General features: G+C 39.8%; 1 protein-coding gene across 2 annotated transcripts; it reads left to right on the top strand.

Annotated features, from left to right (window-relative positions):
* The first annotated feature begins 1,210 nt into the window (after positions 1 to 1,210).
* Positions 1,211 to 14,420, top strand: lnpep (leucyl/cystinyl aminopeptidase). Of its 2 annotated transcripts, XM_010733678.3 has the most exons (22): positions 1,211 to 1,627; positions 3,512 to 3,609; positions 4,323 to 4,525; positions 5,159 to 5,270; positions 5,424 to 5,681; positions 5,852 to 6,042; positions 6,281 to 6,419; positions 6,958 to 7,092; positions 7,204 to 7,324; positions 7,430 to 7,581; positions 7,664 to 7,777; positions 7,894 to 8,025; positions 8,187 to 8,321; positions 8,865 to 9,025; positions 9,111 to 9,199; positions 9,291 to 9,474; positions 9,575 to 9,731; positions 9,927 to 10,111; positions 10,291 to 10,452; positions 10,884 to 11,024; positions 11,130 to 11,211; positions 11,316 to 14,420. In XM_010733678.3, the coding sequence occupies exons 1-22, from the start codon at positions 1,600 to 1,602 to the stop codon at positions 11,445 to 11,447; spliced, it is 3,111 nt and encodes a 1,036-aa protein (XP_010731980.3). In that variant the 5' UTR covers positions 1,211 to 1,599; the 3' UTR covers positions 11,448 to 14,420. The 2 variants fall into 2 exon arrangements, with proteins under 2 accessions (XP_010731980.3, XP_027129184.1); XM_027273383.1 differs by having other exon boundaries at positions 7,204 to 7,581.
* The last annotated feature ends 6,596 nt before the right edge of the window (positions 14,421 to 21,016 follow it).

The following is a 21,016-nucleotide window of genomic DNA, read 5'->3' as shown; positions in this document are numbered from 1 at the left end:
TTAATATTTTTAAATGTGTCACATTTTAAGCCTGCCCTAAAATAACTTTTATATTTACTTTATTCAACGTTTACTTACTCACCTTATTAACCTGTTTATGTTTATGATTGATAAAAAAACATTTTATGTCATAATTATTATTGGTTATTAAATGCCAAGAGCTGTGCGTCATTCATCCAATTGGCGTGCAAATGCCTCCACTGTTTGGATAGGAATGGTGGTGGCTAAGAAACTTATTCTTCTGACCTGACAGTCCAACACTCCACCTTGTTTTGCACACTGGCTGAAAGAAATGCTCTCCATTATACAGATAGAAAAACTCTGTATGTACAAACCCAATACACAAAAAAGGTTTGAGAAAACATGGCGACCTTTCTTGGCACAGTGTCACATCATCTGACAACCACAGGAACTATGCAGTGTTAAAGTGTTAAAGTGTTGGATTGGATTAACTTATTCATGTAATTTTAAATTGCTCTGGAGATATTGATATTGCGACAGCTTTGTCTGAACAGAATACATCTTTTTTAAAAAAACTATAATTAACGTATATTATCTATATCTTATATATCTCTATATATATATATATCTATATATATAAATGCCTCCACTGTTTGTACTTTCTCAATTATCTGCACCCAGGGGCGCTGTATAGGGGGGAAAAGTTAGGACAATTCCAGGGGCCCAAAAAATAGGTAAACACCAATATAAAATTATTAAACCATCATCATTGAGTATATATATTTCAAATATAATAATGAAATTAATTATCTCTTTATTTTGATGTGTTTTGGGCAGTAAAAGTTAAACAAAAATGGCCTTTAGCACATTTTCATGGTGGCTTTTAATCTCGCATCAAATAGTGAACTGCACTGCATACTGTATGCAGACTTACATGCATGTACAAATCACCAGCAGTAAATATTGTGCTAGTACTAGCATTGAACTACAAGACGCAAAACAGTTGCAAGTCTTTAATTAGAGTTATGTAAAGCTTTTGATGGGATAGTTAGGTCCTAGAGATGTGGTGACAACAGCTGCGCAGAGGGGGCCCAATTGAATTTTTTTGTCACCCTTATTTTTGGTGGTTAAACAGCAATGTCCTCACAAATATAGTAAAACACAAAAAAAGTACGTGGTGTCCCCTTGGCCCCGCCCCCTCTGCGCTCACAGCCAATAGGATGAGAGCATTGTAATTTGATGGGAGGCTGTCAACAACTGGTCCGGGAGGAAGCAAAGTGTCATTAGCTCTCTGCTTACTTCACCGAGCGTGCAGAGAGTCACATTTGTTTACATATTTCCTTTTCTAGCGCAAGGCTCGGTTTCTTTTTTTAAACGCTCCCGTCGTCGTTCACGTTTTCCCCACGCAGCCATGGGCGACAAAGTTACGGAGGCGAGCTCACGTTAGCAAACTGGATGTCTCTCTGTCAGTTGTTGGAAGTTGGCTAGTCCCCCGAGCTAGCAGCTACGTAGCTAACGTGAGCACAGTGAGAGAGGACGGAGCTGCTGTTTACAGCCTGAGCTGGAAACAATACCTGCTGTAAAACGTGAAGAGGCTGCTTTGTTTCGGACGTGACGAGCTGGTTGAGTTGTCCGACCATGGATCCGTTTGACAGCAACAGCACAGGTAAGGAAAGGAGACATGAACAGCATGCTAACAGGCCAGCTAATAACTAAACGGGACATTTAGCAGCGGGACATTCACCCGAGGACACATGTTGACAAGCTGAAAAGAAATGTCCTCTGTCTTCTCGTGTTGTTATAGTTGGACGGTCCTGCAGAGGCATGATAACATTTAGTCTGCTCGCCAACATGAACTGTTTTATTTTGGTTTCACGCATTTCTAACAGTGGCTGAAACAGACTTACAGTGTGTCACAGTGTTGTCTGTCAAAACACAGCAGACACTGTTTGCCCAGTCCAAGCCTGCTGGTTTGATAAAAAGCTGTGTTTTGTCTTGTGCTGTGCAGAGCTGATAAGTCAGCAAACTGCTTTATAACCTCTGCTCAGGTCCCAGGGAGACTCAGGCTTTATTAAAACAAACAAAAAGCTCAGTGCAAACACCTGCACAGCCTTAAGGAAAGCTGTTCTCCTCTGTGTATGTTATTTTAATTACAGGTTGAATAATCACCAAATCACAAGAGTTTGACCTCCTGTTTTTGTGTGTGTACATGCTTGGGGTTTTTTGTGTGATTTTCTGGTGAAAGCCCAAAGTCACGTTTGACAATCACATTTGGATCAGATAACAGTGACAAAACATTAACGGATACTTCCTTCCTGTTTAAGACCGACCAACAAAACAACCATTGTGGCTCTTCTTCTTCTTCTTCTTCTTCTTGTTAAACTCATACACATATGTTTAAATATATATAGGCAGGTTTGATAAATGTGTTGAGTAAACAGGAAGAGCACTTAAAGCTGTATTTACATACAAGCTTGAGGAAAGTACAGGAGTTGTTGATTGTTCATATATAACATTTGAATAAATAAATAAAGACGCCTTTCCAATCTGTCTTCTTACTTCAAGAAATAACTTTCACCCTTAATATCACAACAATATCCCACAGCTGTTAGAAATAGACAATCATTATCATTTGTATTATTTTTTTTTATGGCTCTGACATTACCTACTCCTTAGCTCTTAGCCTATTAATAGACATTCATACCATAGCAGTGTGGCCCAGACAGAGGCATGGTGAGAGCACACGCAGTCGTATCAGAAACACTCAGGACAGGACACATGAAATCCTCTTGTGCTTTCACCTCAAATCTAAGACTGAAAACGCATTGTCTGCAGTCTGTAAAAGCATGAACGGAACGTGAGGCAAAATGGGAGACTCGCGCCGCAGAGCGGTTTTTTTTTTTTACTACTTTCGTTGTTATTGAATTAGGGAAGTTGAACATGCCTGTGATTGTTTCATGAATTACTGAGTGCAGGCTGCCATAAAGTCACATGGATTTTGTAAGACAAGGAGTAACTCTTGTCATGATGCCGTTGACACGGGTTAGTTTGTGGAAATGCAGGTTTTTTTTGTAAACTGCAGCAGCATGTGACATCGCCAGATAATGAATATTTATTGTATTTGTTTTATGGGCACTGTAGTTAAATAAACAAACTGTGAGTAAATACAACAATTTCTGTCGATTTCTTTGGAGTACTTTTTAAATTGCCTTATCAGCATGGTGTACTTTACTTTATGTAGGTCAAAGCACCAGGAAGTGCTGTAGGAGTTTACTAACAGGAAACTGAAGAAACTCAGTCAGTGCTTTGTTGAACAAGGCTTCAAGTTGCCTGCCCATCCAGTGACAATAACAGGCCTTTGTGTTGAAAAATGGCTATTCGCCACCACCCTTCTTTGGAACTCCAAAAAACACAGAAGCACATAAAATATGTTAACGTACTGTGTAAGTCTGTGTGTGTATTAATGTATGCAACTGTTCTCACTCTCTCAACTCTTTCATTTCCACTTTTTTTGAATCAGTGGTCTGATTTCTCTTCCTCTGTTGTGTAGGAGAGCGGGCCAACCTGCCGAGGAACATGATTGAGAACAGCATGTTTGAAGAAGAGCCTGATGTTGTGGACTTGGCCAAAGACTCCGCCGCGTTTCCGGTACGCTCATGCCATCTTGTGCCATGCATGCATTCATCATTGTAGCCTACAACTTCATTTCAAGGAGCGGCCCGATTTTATTTTTAAATGCGATAATGTGAGCAGATGAAGGAGATATAAATAAGGATCAGCTCATTTCAGGATGTGCGGCACTTGTGGGTAGCCAGTGATGTTCATCTGCACACTTTCACCGGTCTGTATGATATTTCAGATCTGTCAGCTGTGAGAAAAAGCAATATTTATTTATATATCAGTATCATTCTCTTCAGCGCTACAATAGCCCATGTTTTCCATTCAGCTTCTTTGATACTGATAATACAGACATACTGTATCATAAATTCTCATAAATAAGGTTTTATACATACCCCAATACCTTTATGTTTCCTCAACATCTGATGCCCAACAACGACACCCATCAAGATCTTTATTTCCACAGCAACTGCAACTCTAATAAAAACAAACAACAACACTATCTGATCATCAGGGTTTATTTGTCATCTGTGGCCCGTTCTTTGTTGGCAGATGCCTCTCTGTCCTGATTATCTTTCATTATTCCCGTCTCTGCCCTCCCTCTCCTCACCGCCTCCACACATCTTACCCTGTGTTAATTAATTTACCTGGGAAGGGAATTCAGTTGTTAACATTATATGGGAATCACTGCACAGCTTAACTGGTGAATAACAGACTGTATTGTGTATACTCTCTCTTTCTAGACGTTTCCTGCTCTCGACCCAGATGAGGTGGCATACGAGCCTCGTAGCTCACGGTTGCTTGTGCGAGGCCTGGGGGAGAATGATATGGACGAGGATGAGGAGGACTGCGAGTCTTCAGCTCGTCTGCTAGGCATGTCCTTCATGAACCGTAGCTCTGCTCACAGATCCAGCTCCTCTCCATACACCAGGCAGGCTCCACCCAGGTAATGCGCACTGTGCTTTGATATAAATGATTTTACTTCAGTATTTTCATCTCAAATCAGTGCTGTAATCACATATTATCATATGCAATAGCTTCTGTGATTAGTATTGTGGAGATAGTTCAGGTTTAATGAGCCGGAACTATAGACCGTAATAAACACATCGTAGCAAGTACATGTAGAACCCGTGGGTGCAGTAAAACTCTTTCTTCCATGACCTCATGTGTAACAAAGATTTACATAGAATCATAAAACATCCTGCGGTGGTGTTTGTGAACAGCTTGCAGCAGATGTATAGAGAAACATTTCCTGAAACTGCAGCTGTATTGAAAGTCCTGTCAGAAACCTTGTGGTTACAGTTGCAGAGCAAGGATGCAAATGCATATTAAGTAAAATACTAAAACTTTAAACGTTTAAAATAGAGTAGAGTTTGCACTAGAAATGTGTAAAGACCGAAGTTCCAGTTCCAATATGATGCAGATGAAGAAAACTGACCAAACAAAAATGGTTTTAGTCTGCTGAGTATCAAGTAAAAGCTTTATGTTTGTTTCATCCATCCCCCATAGCTCCACCATCTAAACACATTGCTTCTCCTTTTCATCCTGTATTTGTAAAACAAACTCTTTCTGGTCTCAGGTCATGTTCACGGCCCTCAGCCCGCACCATGGTTGTATGTGTGTTATTCTTGGTGATAGTGGCCTCTATGACGATGGTACTGTACTTCTTACCTGGATGCACCTTTACCAAGGTAAGTGCAATATTTAATAGTTCTGTTTAGGTAGGTTTGTGACCATGTGTAGATAGCTAAACATGACATATATCACAATCAGATTATTTTGTTTTTTAATTTCTCTGTCATGCCTGATTCCCTGGCTAACCCTGACCCTCTATCCTTCTGCAGACGGGTTGTCGTAAGCCAAACAAAACCACTCCCTTCGAGCCAGTCTACCCTGTGTCCACAAATGGTGAACTGTTTCCATGGGCACAGTACCGGCTGCCTCAAAGCTTGCATCCTCTCAGCTATAACATCACCCTGAGCCCCAATCTCGACAGTATGACCTTTACCGGCTGCACTGTTATCACCATGATTGTGCAGCACAACACCAAGCGCATTGTCCTGCACAGTGCTGGTCATAACATCACCAAAGCTACTTTCAAGGTAGGATTGGAGTGCTAATGGGTGATGATTATGTGTACAGAAATATTTCAATTGTTGTGCCAGAACAAAATAATTTCTTTTTGCTTTTTTTTTTTTAACTTTCTTTCTTTTTCTTTCTTTCTTTTCTTCTTAATATTTTCTTACTAATATATTATTTTTCTCTCTTCCAGCTGGGCGAAGGGGAGCCCAGGGATGTCACTGTATTGGAGTACAAACCCAAACAGCAGATAGCTGTAAAGTTCTCCGAGGAGCTGAAGGCAGGCCAGACCTGTGTTTTGACCCTGGATTACTCGGCCAACCTCTCACACACCTATGACGGTTTCTACAACAGCTCATACACAGATAAAGATGGAAACAAGAGGTACACTTGATTAAATGGCTGTGTTATAGGTTCTTCACAAAAGATGAAATGTGTTGCAGATACTTAAAACAAAGTCTGTATGGATCTACATGACCAGACATTAACAAAGCAGTGTTGTAAATTAAAATAATAACAATTTATAAACTAAAACTGAAGGCTGTTTTATTGATTTTTGCAGCTTTTATCGTATGCTGTTTAATCATGATTATGATCATGCTCATTTACCCCTTGTCCCCAGGGTACTAGCTGCAACTCAGTTTGAGCCGCTGTCAGCTAGGAAGGCCTTTCCTTGCTTTGATGAACCAGCTTTTAAAGCAACCTTCCTAATCAAAATCAAACGAAAACCAGCCTACATGACTCTTTCCAACATGCCTAAGGTATTGTCACATTAGTTGAATTCTGGTTATTTTTATAGTATGGTGTTGAAACAGGGCGGCACGGAGGTGCAGTGGTTTGCACTGTCGCCTCACAGCAAGAAGGTTCCTTGTTCAAACCTCAAACCACCACTTCCTTTTTATGTTCTCCTCGTGTCTGCGTTGGTTCCCTCCATCTTGATCCTGGTGAAGATGAGGAGGTGTTTAAACACACCATTTGGTTTGAAAATTAGCTTCATCAATTTACTTATTTGGTTGACACAATTTGAAGTACAGTTGTGAGATATATAGTTTATTTTCAAAGTACAACCTAGAAAGAGTTCAATTCTTACAATGATGATTTTAAATACACAATGCTCCACCCCAGTGTGTTTCAGTATGCACAACCTCATTCTCTGCAGATGATCAGTAATGTTATGTGTGTCACCTGGATAGACACAACATACACAACAACATTAGGTTACTCACTCTGTATATTTTGAGGAACTTGTGAGTCAGTCCTGTACCCACTGTGATCTTACTGTTACGATGCGTGTTCCAGGCTCAAACCACAAAACTTTCCGATGACCTTTTCCAAGATGAGTTTGAAAAGACCAGTGTCAACATGAGCACCTACCTGGTGGCCTTCGTTGTTGCTGACTTCACCCCTATCAGCAAAAATGTCTCAGAAACTCTGGTAGGTCTGACACGTATATGACTTTTGCTTTCAGTGTAGGCTGTATAGTTTTTAAATTTAGTATCTGGTGAGGTTGTGCTGTTGCTGATAAACTGTGTGTATGTGTTTTAGGTGTCTGTGTACTCTGTACCAGAGAAGAAGGAGCACACTGACTATGCTCTTGACACGGCCACCAAACTGCTGGAGTTCTACAATAACTTCTTTGAAATTACCTACCCCCTCAAAAAACTAGGTGAGTACACACAGGCACTTGAACGTTATCTATTCCTCCTCCGATTGTTTCTTTTTTCCCTTCTTTCTACACACACCCTGATATGCTCCCTCTCTCCTTTGTCAGATTTGGTTGCCATCCCAGACTTCCTGGCAGGAGCCATGGAGAACTGGGGACTCATCACGTTCAGAGAGACCAGCCTGCTGGTGGGCAAACAGTCCTCTACTCTTGAAAAACAAGTAGTCGCCTCCGTCATAGCTCATGAACTCGCCCATCAGGTAATTGTTCACCTTTGTGTTTGCAGGCGACACTGAATGTACTTCAATCAGGTCCTAATCTATCTCTGATGTTGTGTTGCAGTGGTTTGGAAATTTGGTAACGATGAGCTGGTGGAATGACCTGTGGCTCAATGAAGGCTTTGCCACTTACATGCAGTACATGTCACTGCAGACAGTGTTGCCCAAACTGGACATTGTAAGTTTACATATCTAGCTCGTTATTAAATCCTCCGTATGCATTTGCCAACGTTTTGATGTAGATAAAGTTGTGTGCTTCGCTACGTGCCTGAGCAATAAGTCCTATCTTTGCAGGGTAATTTGTTCCTGGCTGTTCGGTTCAGAGCTTTGGACAAAGATGCACTAAACTCTTCCCACGCTGTGTCGACTGAGGTGAACACACCGGAACAGGTGGAAGAGATGTTTGACTCTGTCTCCTATGAAAAGGTACACTTTTGTATATAGTTTTAAAGTAGATAAATAGATGTAATGTTCACGAATATTCACTAAACTTCCATATCCAGATGTTTATTTATCTATTGACCTTACAATCATTTATAACCGTACCTTCGGTCTGATCACAGAAGCTTTGTTCCACTTTCTTTTAGGGTGCATCCATTCTCCTGATGCTGAACGCCTCCCTGCCAGGCGACCAACAGTTCAGGAAGGGTATCATGTTATACCTAAAAACTTTCAGTGGATTAAACACGGACACTGACAACCTCTGGAACAGTCTTACACAGGTGTGTGTATACCTGCATTTTTGTTTTTGATGCAATGGACAGCACGCATCAGTAGTTTATCACTTTTGCTACATTTAATGCTTAACTACCCCCAGTGATCGGCCAGCCAGCCATCTGGCTAAAATATAGTCGCCCTGTCATCAGCCGCAGCTGTCACAGAAGCTACGTTATCCTCATAAAAGGCAATAAATGAGTTGATGATGTTATAATTTATTGGTTGATCTATGAGAGAGTTCATCTTTTTGCTTACTCCCATTACTCCCAAGAAGAGTCAAAGCAGACGAAACTGTAGATACAGACAGAAGATTGGATAATTACTGTCAACATGGCTTGAATCCAGTGCCCTCAGTGTAACGGCAGTCTGCCAGCTCATTACTTCCCCCTGCTGCCCCTGTTGATTTACTTGCACCTGCTTAGTCTTGCACAGGTCATCTGGAGGTTTGCCACAATGCTTAATGCTGGTTAATGCTAAAAACACAATTCAGAAAAAACAAACAATAGCTTTGGACTTGACCTACTCTGGATTTCTCTTGCTGTCCTCAGGTCGAGGTCCCAACACAGCACCTGAATGTGTCGAAGATGATGAGCTCATGGACGTCACAGAAAGGCTTCCCGTTGGTCACTGTAAGCCGCAAGGGTGATGAGGTGACCCTCACACAGGAGCATTTCCTCCTCACATCTGAAAATGCCACGCGTACTTCCAGGTGGGTTACAATATCATGTGCACAGATCATAAACACACACATAAACACACAACACAACCCTAACTGTATTCTGCACTCTCTTAAGCTTGTGGAATATTCCAGTGACGTACGTAAACGACAGCTGTAGCTTGGACCCCCGCTGCCGACAGCTGGTCACGCTGGAGACCAAATCAGGTAAAACACAAAGTATAAACCTGCAATATTAAAGTCTCAGAGTATCAGGTACCGTACCAAATGTTAACTGTGTATTTGTTTGTGTTTTCAGAGTCATTTAAGCTGCCAGAAAGTGTCAAGTGGCTGAAGTTAAACTATAGAAACACAGGATTCTACATTGTTCACTATGGAGACGAGGGCTGGGCTGCTCTCATAGATGCTTTGTCCAAAAATGTCAGTGTTCTTACACATGAAGACCGTGCCTCACTCATACACAACATCTTTGCTCTCAGCAGGTATGACGGACAGCATAACTACTTGTTCTTTAAATCACATTCAGTGAAAGGAGAACTTTTTAAAAAAAAAGCTTTATTCTCTCTCCTGTGGTGTCAACAGATTGGGTCGTGTGTCATTCCAACATGTTCTCAACCTGTTGAACTACATGCCCAATGAAACAGAGACTTCTCCTGTAACAGAGGCCTTGTTGCAGCTCAACAATATCTACCAGCTGCTCGACAAAAGACAGGAGCAATATCTCGTGGCCCGCATGAAGGTACATGCACATACACACAAACACACTCACTTATAGATAAGAAAAAGGAAACAATAAATTACATAAAAGATACATATCTGACAAACACATGACACATGATATCTAAAGTAATAAAAATCCTCAAGGTAGTTCTAGATTGTTGAAATGTGTAGTGTTTCTGTATATTTATGTTTTTTTTTTCTTTGCATCTGACAGAACTACATTATGAGTCTTTTTGGTTCATTGATGGACAATCAAACATGGACAGAGGAGGAGAGTGTGTCTAAGCAGGAGCTTCGCTCAGCCCTGCTAGAGACGGCCTGCGGTCTGAAAAGAATAAACTGCATTAAAAAAGCCAAAGCTCTGTTCAAACAGTATGTCGAGTCCAACGGGACCTTCAGGTACGTAGAAGCATGTTATCTTTGAGTTTCTTTTCTGGGTCACAGTGACAGCAGTCCAAGCATCTTTTTAGAGATAGAAATCATCTTTAGCAGGAATGGGGGAATGTGACTTGATCGAATTAGACTTTGACTTGAAGGAAGTAAACCTACAATATGTTCTTCTTTATATATTTCTGTAGGATCCCAGGCGATTTGCAGCAAGTCGTATTCAGTGTGGCTGCTCAATCAGATGAAGATTGGCCGATTTTGCTCAACAAGTACGGACATGCCACCTATGATTCAGAGAAGCGCAAAATGCTACGGGGCCTAGCGTCCACTCAGGATGTACGGAGGATTGTATGGTAAGAGTTCATGTTTGTTTGCCTTTAGGGCATCAACTTTTCATCCCTACATTGTCCTGTAATAGGGTGAAGGGTGCCTCCCACTTTGCGGCCTCTACACCAGAATAGGCACCAGTGCCAGGCGAGCAAGCAACATAACCGAGTTCAGCAGAGGCAAAGAGGAGACACTGATGTAGGGAAACTAAGAGCAGGAAAAAGTGCTTGATGTTTGGCTGGGTTAGGAAAGTTATTGACTCACTAGTCTTTGATCGTAAGTAATATAATGCACGTGTACAATACTCCATATTTACGACAGGTCTGTATAAGTAAATTGCACTCTGAAATTGTGGGCATCAAATTGCAATATTGCACTTACATTATGTTAAAGGGGTTGACAAACACTTTATTCTGAGGCTAAGGTAATGATGTAAGACTTATCACAATCTCTCTAGGATTCTAAAGGCAGGTCTGAAGGGGGACCCCATCCAGACACAGGAGCTGCCTTTGGTCATCAACGCTATCTGCAATGGCTTTGCAGGCTACCTGTTCGCCTGGGATTTTATACAAGAGAACTGGGACAGCCTCATAGAGAAGTAAGTGGTCCCTGATATATTTAGTGGAAATATATGATATTTTGTGTGAAAAGATGAAACACCATGAGCGCTGTTTGTGTGTTTTGGTTTTTTTTTTTGCTGCAGGTTCCATGTGGGCTCCTTTGCCATCCAGACAATCGTTAAATCTGCCACCTCCCAGTTCTCCACAAAGGCACACCTTGATCAAGTATGTTTCTTTTTCTGATGTAATACATTTATGCCGGATTGTATGAGGTCTGATTTTATGGGGAGATATTTACAGCTCAATGTGTGTCTGTGTGTGTTGTTCAGGTGCAGGGGTTCTTCTCTAGTCTGAAGGAGCGCGGCTCTCAGATGAGGAGCGCTCGGGAAGCTTTGGAAACCATCAGGCTGAACCAGCGGTGGATGGACAACAACCTGCCTATGCTCCAAAGATATCTGTAATAGAGGTGCTACTAACCGGCAGCCCGGGGCACGTCGCCAGGACAACAGCAGTGTTTGCACTATTGTAGGACCTTGTCTCTTAACTCCCTTTATCCAGGCCAGAGTGCTAATCAAAGCCAGAAGTTTTGCTCTACCTGGGTGTGGACAAGGTGGTTCATTTTTGGTCCTGTAAGTTGTATTTGCTAGCTCAGGGTGGCTCTGATTGTGTGTCTGACAGGGAGTTGTCAGATGCAAACATACACTCCTCACACTTAATGCTGTCGACCAAACCTCTCCACTGCAGCATTCATCTAAACCTCATGCCTGAGCAGACAATCACGCTTCATCCACAGTCCTTTCGCTCACCCCACTGTATGAGCTCTATAGTGGCCTCTAGGGATGTTTCTGATGACTAAATGTCGCTGATGTTTTAAACGCAGACTAGTTGACAAGTCTAAAAGTAAGAAAATACTCAGAACAGTCAAAACTGAGCAAAAATTACAAACCGCACACACAGCCAGGCTTCACAAGTTACATACTCCGGTATATCCTGTTACAGGAAGAGAGAGATCACTCTCATTTTAACTTGATTGTTGTGGGATAACTTCTTGTACATGATGCCTTTCAAGTTTTTATCATATTGTATTTTTATTATATTATTGTTGTTTTCCATCACTGACTTAACTTGGATTAGCTTTGTAATGTGATCAGTGAAGTTACAGAGCAGGTATGCTAATGTTACCACAGCTAACTAAACAGCTGTCAGTCAGCATTAAGAATGGCAGGTATTTTCTAATGTGATAGCTAGGTTCTCACTCCTTAGTGTTATCGTACCTTAACACATCTCAAATCCCAAAGTGGACGGCAATACTGCATAAAGATGCAACAGTTAACTGGTGTTTTACATGAATAAAATATTATAAATAGTTTAACAGACTATTATTTATGATGTAGCAACATGTATATCAGCTACTCGACTAGTCACCCACATCCCTAATGGCCACTTCAAAAAGAGCAGGTTTGAAGAATGTCAACGTGACTCTCTTTAGTGACTTTACTGTCTGTGTTTGTCTTTCTCTCAACCATCGGATATATATGTACATGAAGCTGTCAGGGATTCTTTGGCGATGAAAAGTTGAAATACCGGTACTTGCGAAATTATTCTTAGGATTAAAATGACCTTTTTATGGCTGAAAATATGTAGAAACAACAGCTGCTTGCCATTCTGAACTCTACCTTCTCATGCCACCTGAAGCATTTATAATTTTAGTCATGGTTTGGCTAGAAGATTGGTTGATTGATTTATAGCTAAAAATACCAAACTTGTGTTGGCATCAATTGAATGTACTGAAAAACCTTCCCACTGTGTACAGTAGATGGCGTACTGCACAGTAGTGCAGGTTTAAATCAACAACCAATGTGTCTTATGTGAGAGCGGGCAGTGCACACTGGAGCCAAATGTTAATTTTTTTTTTTTTTCTTTCTTGCTTGCTATACCATCATAAACCTGGTTTAGCGCTGATAAACATTTAATTGATTTCTGCCTGCAGTGCGGTCACTGTACAGATTTCAACTCCATGTGCTTGTAAACTTGTAATTATAATGTAAATAATTTATGCTCAACCCTTCAACGTTTTCCCCTATGATTTTTGGATGTACTGTTTTAAACATCTTGACTTTTAACATTTTAAGATTGCTTTGTGTTATGTGTATATAGAGTGTAAAGAGGAGATCTATACATAGAATTGATCAGGAGTATTGGTCAAATACTCTCATTGTATTTCCTGATTTAGACCACCCCAAAGAGGGTATTTGCTGATGAATGTTTGTGTTTTAAGGGCTAGTGTGCATATTGAAGTGTGTAGATGAATATCTATATTGGACACGACTAATCTGTCCAGTAAGATGTTGCTTATTAGCCAAATAAAATAAGAAGGTTTAAAGTAACTCCAATGTTAACTGGCCGTTGCTCCTGAGAATCAAGAGTAGTCTATTTATTGAGAGAATGTCCAAACATGTTTTCCCAACTTGTGTTCCAAGGTTTTATTTAAATGCAGTGGTACACTCATCTTGAGCTTTATTTAAAATGGTACTGCTTACTTACCCACTCCATCACTCTCATGATATTCAGGATAATCAAGTAAATATACTGCAGATTTAGTCACATACTTGTTTTTTGTTGTTATATTATTCTTCTGAAGCCTCTTTGTGTCATTCATGTAAAAAAAAAAAATGTGTCTGCAAGATGTTCACACTTGATTATTACCGATGTGTGTCACAAGATTTGGTTACTGTTATGTCTTGCTTGTGTTGCAGTAAACATAATTGACCCTGTACACGGATAAGAAACCTTTTGAAATGGTCATGTGTTTTTGACTCCAGTGACTTCCACTCGTTGGTCAAAGTGGTTGTAAGGATGGGTGGGATCCAAGAAGGGGACCAGACAGCGTAAAGCCCGGTGGATAGGGTGGGAAAAAACAAAATAAAACACTCCATGTGTAACTTCATTGTAGTTGGAGGTTATCAACAATGTTATCATTGACTTATTCCATCCAGTCCCTCATGGTTTTATATTCTGACATTCACCTTTTAAAGACACATCCTATACTTTTATGTGCTGGCTAATGGTCATTCACACTGTTTAATTGTGAAAAGGTGTCGTCTGTCTTCAACACTTTTCCAGCTGCCAGCAATCAGATTAATTAATCCACTCTATTGAGACGCTTTGGTTTTCCACCATATTTGGATTAGAAACTATGAGGATGTATGAAGTCAGTTGCAATAAGCTTTCAGAGACGAATGTTGACTGATGTCATTCAGGTGCAGGGTTCAGTCAAAGTTGGTTATGTAGCCGGTTTATGATAATTGAGTACCACATGTAGTAAACCCAATCAGACTGTCTTTGTTTTTGCACTGGGATGAAATGCTGCAGATGCTTTTGAAACTATGTTGCTTTACATGTGAACAAAATATAAATAAAAGTTGTTTTCTGAAGATGTTGAATTTTTCTTTTTAGGTAACATACAAAGCGTTGTCAGCTCCCAGACTTTACCTAATTCAAAAAGTGTTTTTGTGTTGCACAAAATTACCACTTATGTCGAGGTTGATTTCAGTCACAATTATTCTGTAATTGCTGGCTGAAGTAACACTTTTCAAACAGTGACAGTCCAAATGAAGTTAAACTGGATTCAAATTCCTTGGCATCGATTTTGAAATGGTAGACATTTTGGGTTTGTGTTTCTTGGAGTCGAGCCAGGCCAAATTTAATTGCAGTGAGATCATTTGGTATAAAGTACACAGTGTACGCGAGGTCCCACAGATGAAGAAATCTTAGTAATGAAGTCAAAGACTATCAGAACAAAATGCTGCTGTTCAAGAAAGCTTTTAGAGCCCCGAGCTGGGTCATCGACTTAAAACCATCTTCAATCGAAGGTTTTAATGACTTGATTGACTTAATGGCTTTCTCTCCTCATACAGTTTCGTCATGTTTGACAATGGAAGTAATAAACGTTGATTGTTGCTTTTAAAAATATATATCCTGAATACTAAGCTGGAAAACCTCTAAATCACAACTGGGAGGGTACTCTCTAAATACAGTGTGTGTTTAATTTGATTTACAATAAAATGCCTTATACATGATGCTTCTCAGTTGTACCACCAGAGGTCTTTCTAGCTCTTCTTGAAACTAACATGATGTATCTCATTCTTGCTTTACAAGTTGTGGATAATTCCTGTTTGTCAAGTCTACAAAACCTCGAGTCATAAAAGTGATTTTTTATAACTATTTAGTGTATTTGAATCCAGTTCACCTTGGCAAACTGTTCCTTCTACATACATGTATTTCTATGTGTCTTTTAGAAAATATGTTTTGTGCCTTGAAGACTTGTTTTGGCTGAATTCCACACAGCTGGAAGACATCTTAGCACCAGTATTTTCACTCTCATACTTTCTTTTTTTGGCCAATTAACTGAACTACATAAGGTAAAAGACAATTGTAGGCTTTGTATTCAAATGAAAGAAGAAAAATATGCTGTATGCAGTATGAGACCTGACAGACACCACAGAGGCCAAATGTCTACTCTCAGTTACTTTTCCTTAATTGCCATAAAATGGATTTTTTTTTTTTTGTGGTATTTTGTCATTATTCCCAACATTACTCTCATTTTTTAGGATCCATAGCACATTCTGGACAAAGTTCACAGTATACAGAGCCATGATGAGACACTTCTGAGACTCACTCATGAACATGGAGACATAATATTTTTTCTTAAAGATCACTTCTGTGGTATTTCTTGTATGTAACGTTCTCTAATACATTTTTTTAGAACTCAACTTTCTTTAAATTATTTATCTTTTCTTGAGGCTATTTTTTAGAAAAATGTTTGCACATTGCATTTTTTATGCAGGAATTACCAAATAATACAGATTAGATGTGTACATCTACACTACATAACCATTTTTGTTTATGTTTAGTGTCCCAGCTATTGCGATCTTTGTTTTCTTCTTAAATTTGGAACTACAAGGTACAAACAGCAGGAAAGGATTATATAGAAGGGTGGAGCTCTCATACATGTACAGGTATAGCTGAGATACAGCTGAAACCTAAGTTACAGTTTTTTCCATTTGCTTAAACACAATTTTGCAAACTAGGTTGGTTTTTATCAAAACACTAAGACATTTCATACACCCAAACTGCAAAACACCTCATATATCCCGCAAAATGAAGCACTGCAACCAAAATCAAACTTTTGCACCAGATGGCACACACTTCATTCGTATTACAGATTTTTGTCTAACCAACTACACACTGTTGGGCATAATGAAAAGCACTCTCATCTTTAGTATGCTTTGCCATAATACTAACATAGTTCAAACTGTAGAGAATTCTTCAGATTGTTCACATGCACAGAAATATTTGCAGATACACACACGTGCTATTGAAATTTTTATTTTTTTATTTTTTTATTTTACCAAACAAGTCAGTGCAACATATGCACAGCAGATATATTTACATTGGAGTGAACTAAAATATGCTCACACAGTGAAACAGTGAGCTGAAAAATACAATTGCAGAAAAAATGTCAGAAAAAAATAAATAAAGAGGAAAGGAAAATAATTAGACAACACTGCTCTACCCCGACCTCTCACTCTTCCTCTCCCTCTTATTCTCACCCTCCCTCTTTCTCTTCCTCTCTCAGCAATGTCTTCCATTGTTGTTGTAAAAGAAAAAAAGATGCTCACCTGTTCTCTTTTATTGCTTACTTCCTGATTGAAGTGTTAACAATTACATAACACCATGTTTGGCCAGGTAGCACATGTAGTGTCCAATGAGCTCATGTAGTGTCATTTTATTTTATGTCATTTTTAAAAAAAATTGCAAACATGTAACTTTATGTCAGATTGTTGTGTCTTATGCAGAGAACTGCGTTCAGTACACTTAAAAAGAGCCACTTCGAATTGCAAAATGTGTGTAAAGCAGAAAATGTGTTTAAAGTTTTGGAGATTTGAGATGAGGTTTTGCTCAAAACTGTAAATGCAGTACTTGAGTAAATTCACTTAGTTACTTTACACCTCTATCCTGTGCTGCAAACTCCTCCCATCCCAGCTGAGTATCCGGTAAGAACCCACGCAGACACGAGGAGAACATGCAAATTTCACACAGAGATGCCCCAAGGTTAAAACCAGGAGCCTTCTTGCTGTGTGGCAACAGGGCTGTTGTCGCCGCACAGGTGCTTGTATCAGGCCAAGTCACGTGTACAACAAAATACCTGGGCATGTGCGTAGATGCCAAACGATCAGTCAATACTTCTTGGCTCCATTTAGTCACAACCCTTATTAGAATCACAACAACCATTTGAACAATGCAGCCTTACTAAAGAGGTCAGGTTGACACAATCAGCAAAGCATGTCATGGTCACAGTCACCTACCTGAGCAACTCCAACTCTGTGGAAATCAGATTGATCAGTGAGATGACACATTTCATGACACGCGATAGCTGATATGCAAAGCCTTCTGATGAAGTCCTTGAATGAGGAAACATGATCGACAGATGAGGAGTGTGACTTTTCACATGCGTCACAACACACTGCTAGCATTGAATGCTGGCTGTTAGGCCAGAAATGTGAATGGAAATGTGGCTGCTAAAGTTTTTAGTTTAGTGGAAATGAGCCTGTCAGTGGCTGCATTTCAAGCCCGCAGAGTCAGGTGATGATGTGGGAACATGTTTTGTTAGAGTGCAGACCATCTGAACCACAGTGTGCGACTGGAGGTTCAGCTTTGACCTCTGTGATGCAAAACCACAGTGATGTAGTCTGTGTAAAATACAATTTTAGGTGTCATAGTCATAGACCAAGTACACTAAATCTTGATAAGCTTTACAATAGGATTAAGTTATTTTTATTGCTGAAGAATCGAATCATCAGTTGCTATTCATTTCTGACCATGTGCCATGTCGTCATGAGATTTCTAATCTGAGTTGGCACATTTTCAGTCTATCTGGCCATTTAATTTCGGTCTTACCACTTTTACAAAAGTACGGTCTGATAAGGCCGGCAGACTCTCTGATTTTGTGATAACCTGCATGTGACAGAGATATTAGGATAGGAACACAGTCAATGTCCAAGACATGACCCTGTAATTACTGTATATCAACACTAATGAAATAGGTCAGTGGTCCATAAATACTGTGGAAGCATTCATAAGATCAGAACTGTGATTTAAACATTGTCACTTTAGGAACAGAATTTCAGAAGGAGCAGCACATAACTATTTGAATGTTTGTTTGTTGAAAAGGAGCCACATCATGATAAAGCAGTCTAAGTATGACTGCGTGACTCCAAACATGCAGGACAAGCTGTTATCTGCATCCAGTGTTAAAATGATTCTTATATAATATTCTTCATGTTAATATCCATGACTTCTGTTTGCACATCTTTTTTGGTGCACTGTGGCAAGGACTGAGCCTTCATACATGGGGCGCACACTCTACCCGTTGAGCTAACCTGCGCCCCCAGTTTGCACATTATAAATTGACTCTTGCTCAATAGTTCTCACCTTAGTCAGACTTAGTCATGCTGTTCAGGGCTGGGTGAGGTTAAAAATCTGCCACACTGCTACACATCATTCATAGATGTACAACTTTGCAGCTTTTTTTGGACACTCAGGTCAGGAAACTTCTGGAAAGTTGTTTTGTACGTGGTTATCAGATCAACAATTATCTTCATACCATATCTCACCCAGTTGGATTGAGGAGGAGAAGGCTCTGCAAGCTTCTAGAAAGGTCAGGGTTACATAATCTCACTGCAGAAAACCTTGTATCTCATATTTAATATATTTTCAGGAACTATGGGAAGTAGCCTAGTTTGTAGCTTGACTGTGTGCATATATCATAAGCTATTATGAGATGATTTTTATAAATACCACACAAATTTTCACGTCTAAACATTTTGAAAGCACACAGCTAGAGTCACAGTACACTAAAATGTAATATCATGGAGACGTTTCCTGCAGTAAGCTACCAGCCTGACCTGCTTGCACCTATTATAGATAATGATTGGATGAGAATAAGTGTAAATGTGTTGGAACAGGACACAAAACTGCAATACAAGAAAGAAAGACACAGAGAGAGAGAGACTGATCTTCATGGCAAAGCCATTTGATGGGCCTGAAGCCCAACCTCTTCACATGTAGATGTTCATGAGAATGTTAGCAGACTAAGGTGCAAACACTAACAGTAGACTGAATCTCGTTTTAAAAAGTAACACCAAGGGGATGTGCAGTGCAGCTGAGAGAGCCGGTGGCGGTGTCTGCAATTAGTTTAAAAAGGTAAAAAAAAAAAATCTCAGAGTAGCAAAGTTCCCCAAAAAAACATTGTTACCACCAGGGAGACTGGATGTTCTGGAAGGCTGAACCAGGTTGTTATGCAGCACGGGTAGGATTAGTTGATGAGGAGCAGGTGTGGTTTTCAGGCAGGTGTGAGGGAACCAGAGGTCATGCCAAGAGACAAGGAAAAGAGCTAGAGAAGAAAGTGTGTTCGTACTGGGGAAGAGGGCGTTTGGATACTCGGCACCCTCTGACTGGAATGTTTTACAGAATGTTGTAATGTAATACTCAAAGATCAGATCTCTTTGAATGCTTTGTAATCCATATCGAAAGACCTAGACAATAAATCATTGAGGTGTTGTTGTTTTAGCTGATGTTGATTTTATGGCTTGTTGTAGGATTAGACATTTCTCTTTTTGTCTAATTTCTCTCTTAGTCCCTTTACTAGTAGCTGTGAAAACGAATCGACCGCCATCACTTGTTTGGTCCGGGAGAAACTGCAACCGTTTATTCTGCGCATGCAGGCACATAACATCACCATAATATTGGCCAACATGGCTTTGCTATTCACATTAAATATGCTTAACCCTTGTATTGTATTGTACTTTTAGCATTTTTTAGGCTACTATGTGTTGTAATAGTGTGTCTTTTGTCTGTTTTGGTCTAACCTGTTCTTAGTTTGTGCTGCTGTCTGTCTTGGCCAAAAAATGTTTTTAATCCTGGTTACATAACGAACTGGTTAAAAATACAACATTTCCTGAAATCACGTCCGACACGTACACGTGTGAAACATTTCCTGAAATCATGTCCCACCTACCTATTGGCCTACTTTTCTATTTGTATATATACTTCCTTCTTCAATAAAGCACTGTCATCTTTAATAAAGTATTGTTAAAAACTGGTTTATCATTCTCCAGATCATGAGTTTGCAGCAGCACAGCACAACAAAAACATGGTGCTATGTTTGTGGGAGGTGTCTTAACATTGGACCATATATATTCGCTTTTAACAAGACGTCAAAGGAGTCAAAGGGGCAATAGTAATCCACAATATCTGTGAAAAACATAAACCAGTTTTTTCATGGTGACAGATAAACGTCACTTTCCTTTCCCAAACATCACATATAAATATGTAACTATGGTTTTTGCAAACTCACATTTTGACTGAGGGATTGTAGACAGAGGTAACCATGCTTAAAAGTAAACTAAAGCTTAAATCTGCTCAATATACTGGATGCTTACAGGGTTGTAGATTATATTATCCAAGTAAACTGTACAATCTTTCAAATCAGGAACCACACGCTTCATTAAGAGCTGGAATGTTACAGCACATTGTGAAACTGAACCAGCATCACCAGACCAGAGAGACAAATGCCTATTGTTCTACCCCAGGGGCCTGATCTTCACCATGTGTCTCATCATTTCTACCCCCACGACAGCCTTTTCCCCTCATGTTCCCCTCAACCTGATTGGTAGGTTGGATGTTGTCTCAGTCAATCCCCTGTTACCGAACAAAACATACCACATATGTAGCATAGTTAACCCTAACCCAAGAGCTATTAGCCAGAGTGACATCTAGGTAAGTGAGCAGGTCAAGTCCCTTGAAGTGATTTAGAGGTTGCCTTTTGTTGCCTTTTAACTTAATGGCATACAGTATAAAGCAGCAGATTATAGATTATTATATTTTCACAAATTATTTGGAATTATTCAGTATTCAATTTCAATTCATGTATTTTCACTGAATAAAACACCATGAAGCAAACTGGTGA

Source organism: Larimichthys crocea, chromosome III (genome assembly GCF_000972845.2).
Source record: "Larimichthys crocea isolate SSNF chromosome III, L_crocea_2.0, whole genome shotgun sequence".
Classification (NCBI taxonomy): Eukaryota; Metazoa; Chordata; class Actinopteri; family Sciaenidae; genus Larimichthys; species Larimichthys crocea.
The sequence above is the reverse complement of the archived record's forward strand: the minus strand, read 5'-3'. Positions and strand labels throughout refer to the sequence as shown.

Bases quoted from the DNA above. Each gene is read 5' to 3' on its own strand.
- lnpep (XM_027273383.1), top strand. From the start codon at position 1,600: ATGGATCCGTTTGACAGCAACAGCACAG. The intron at 4,526-5,158 runs GTAATGCGCACT...TTCTGGTCTCAG, and splicing joins ACCAGGCAGGCTCCACCCAG to GTCATGTTCACGGCCCTCAG. The intron at 11,025-11,129 runs GTAAGTGGTCCC...TTTTTGCTGCAG, and splicing joins TGGGACAGCCTCATAGAGAA to GTTCCATGTGGGCTCCTTTG.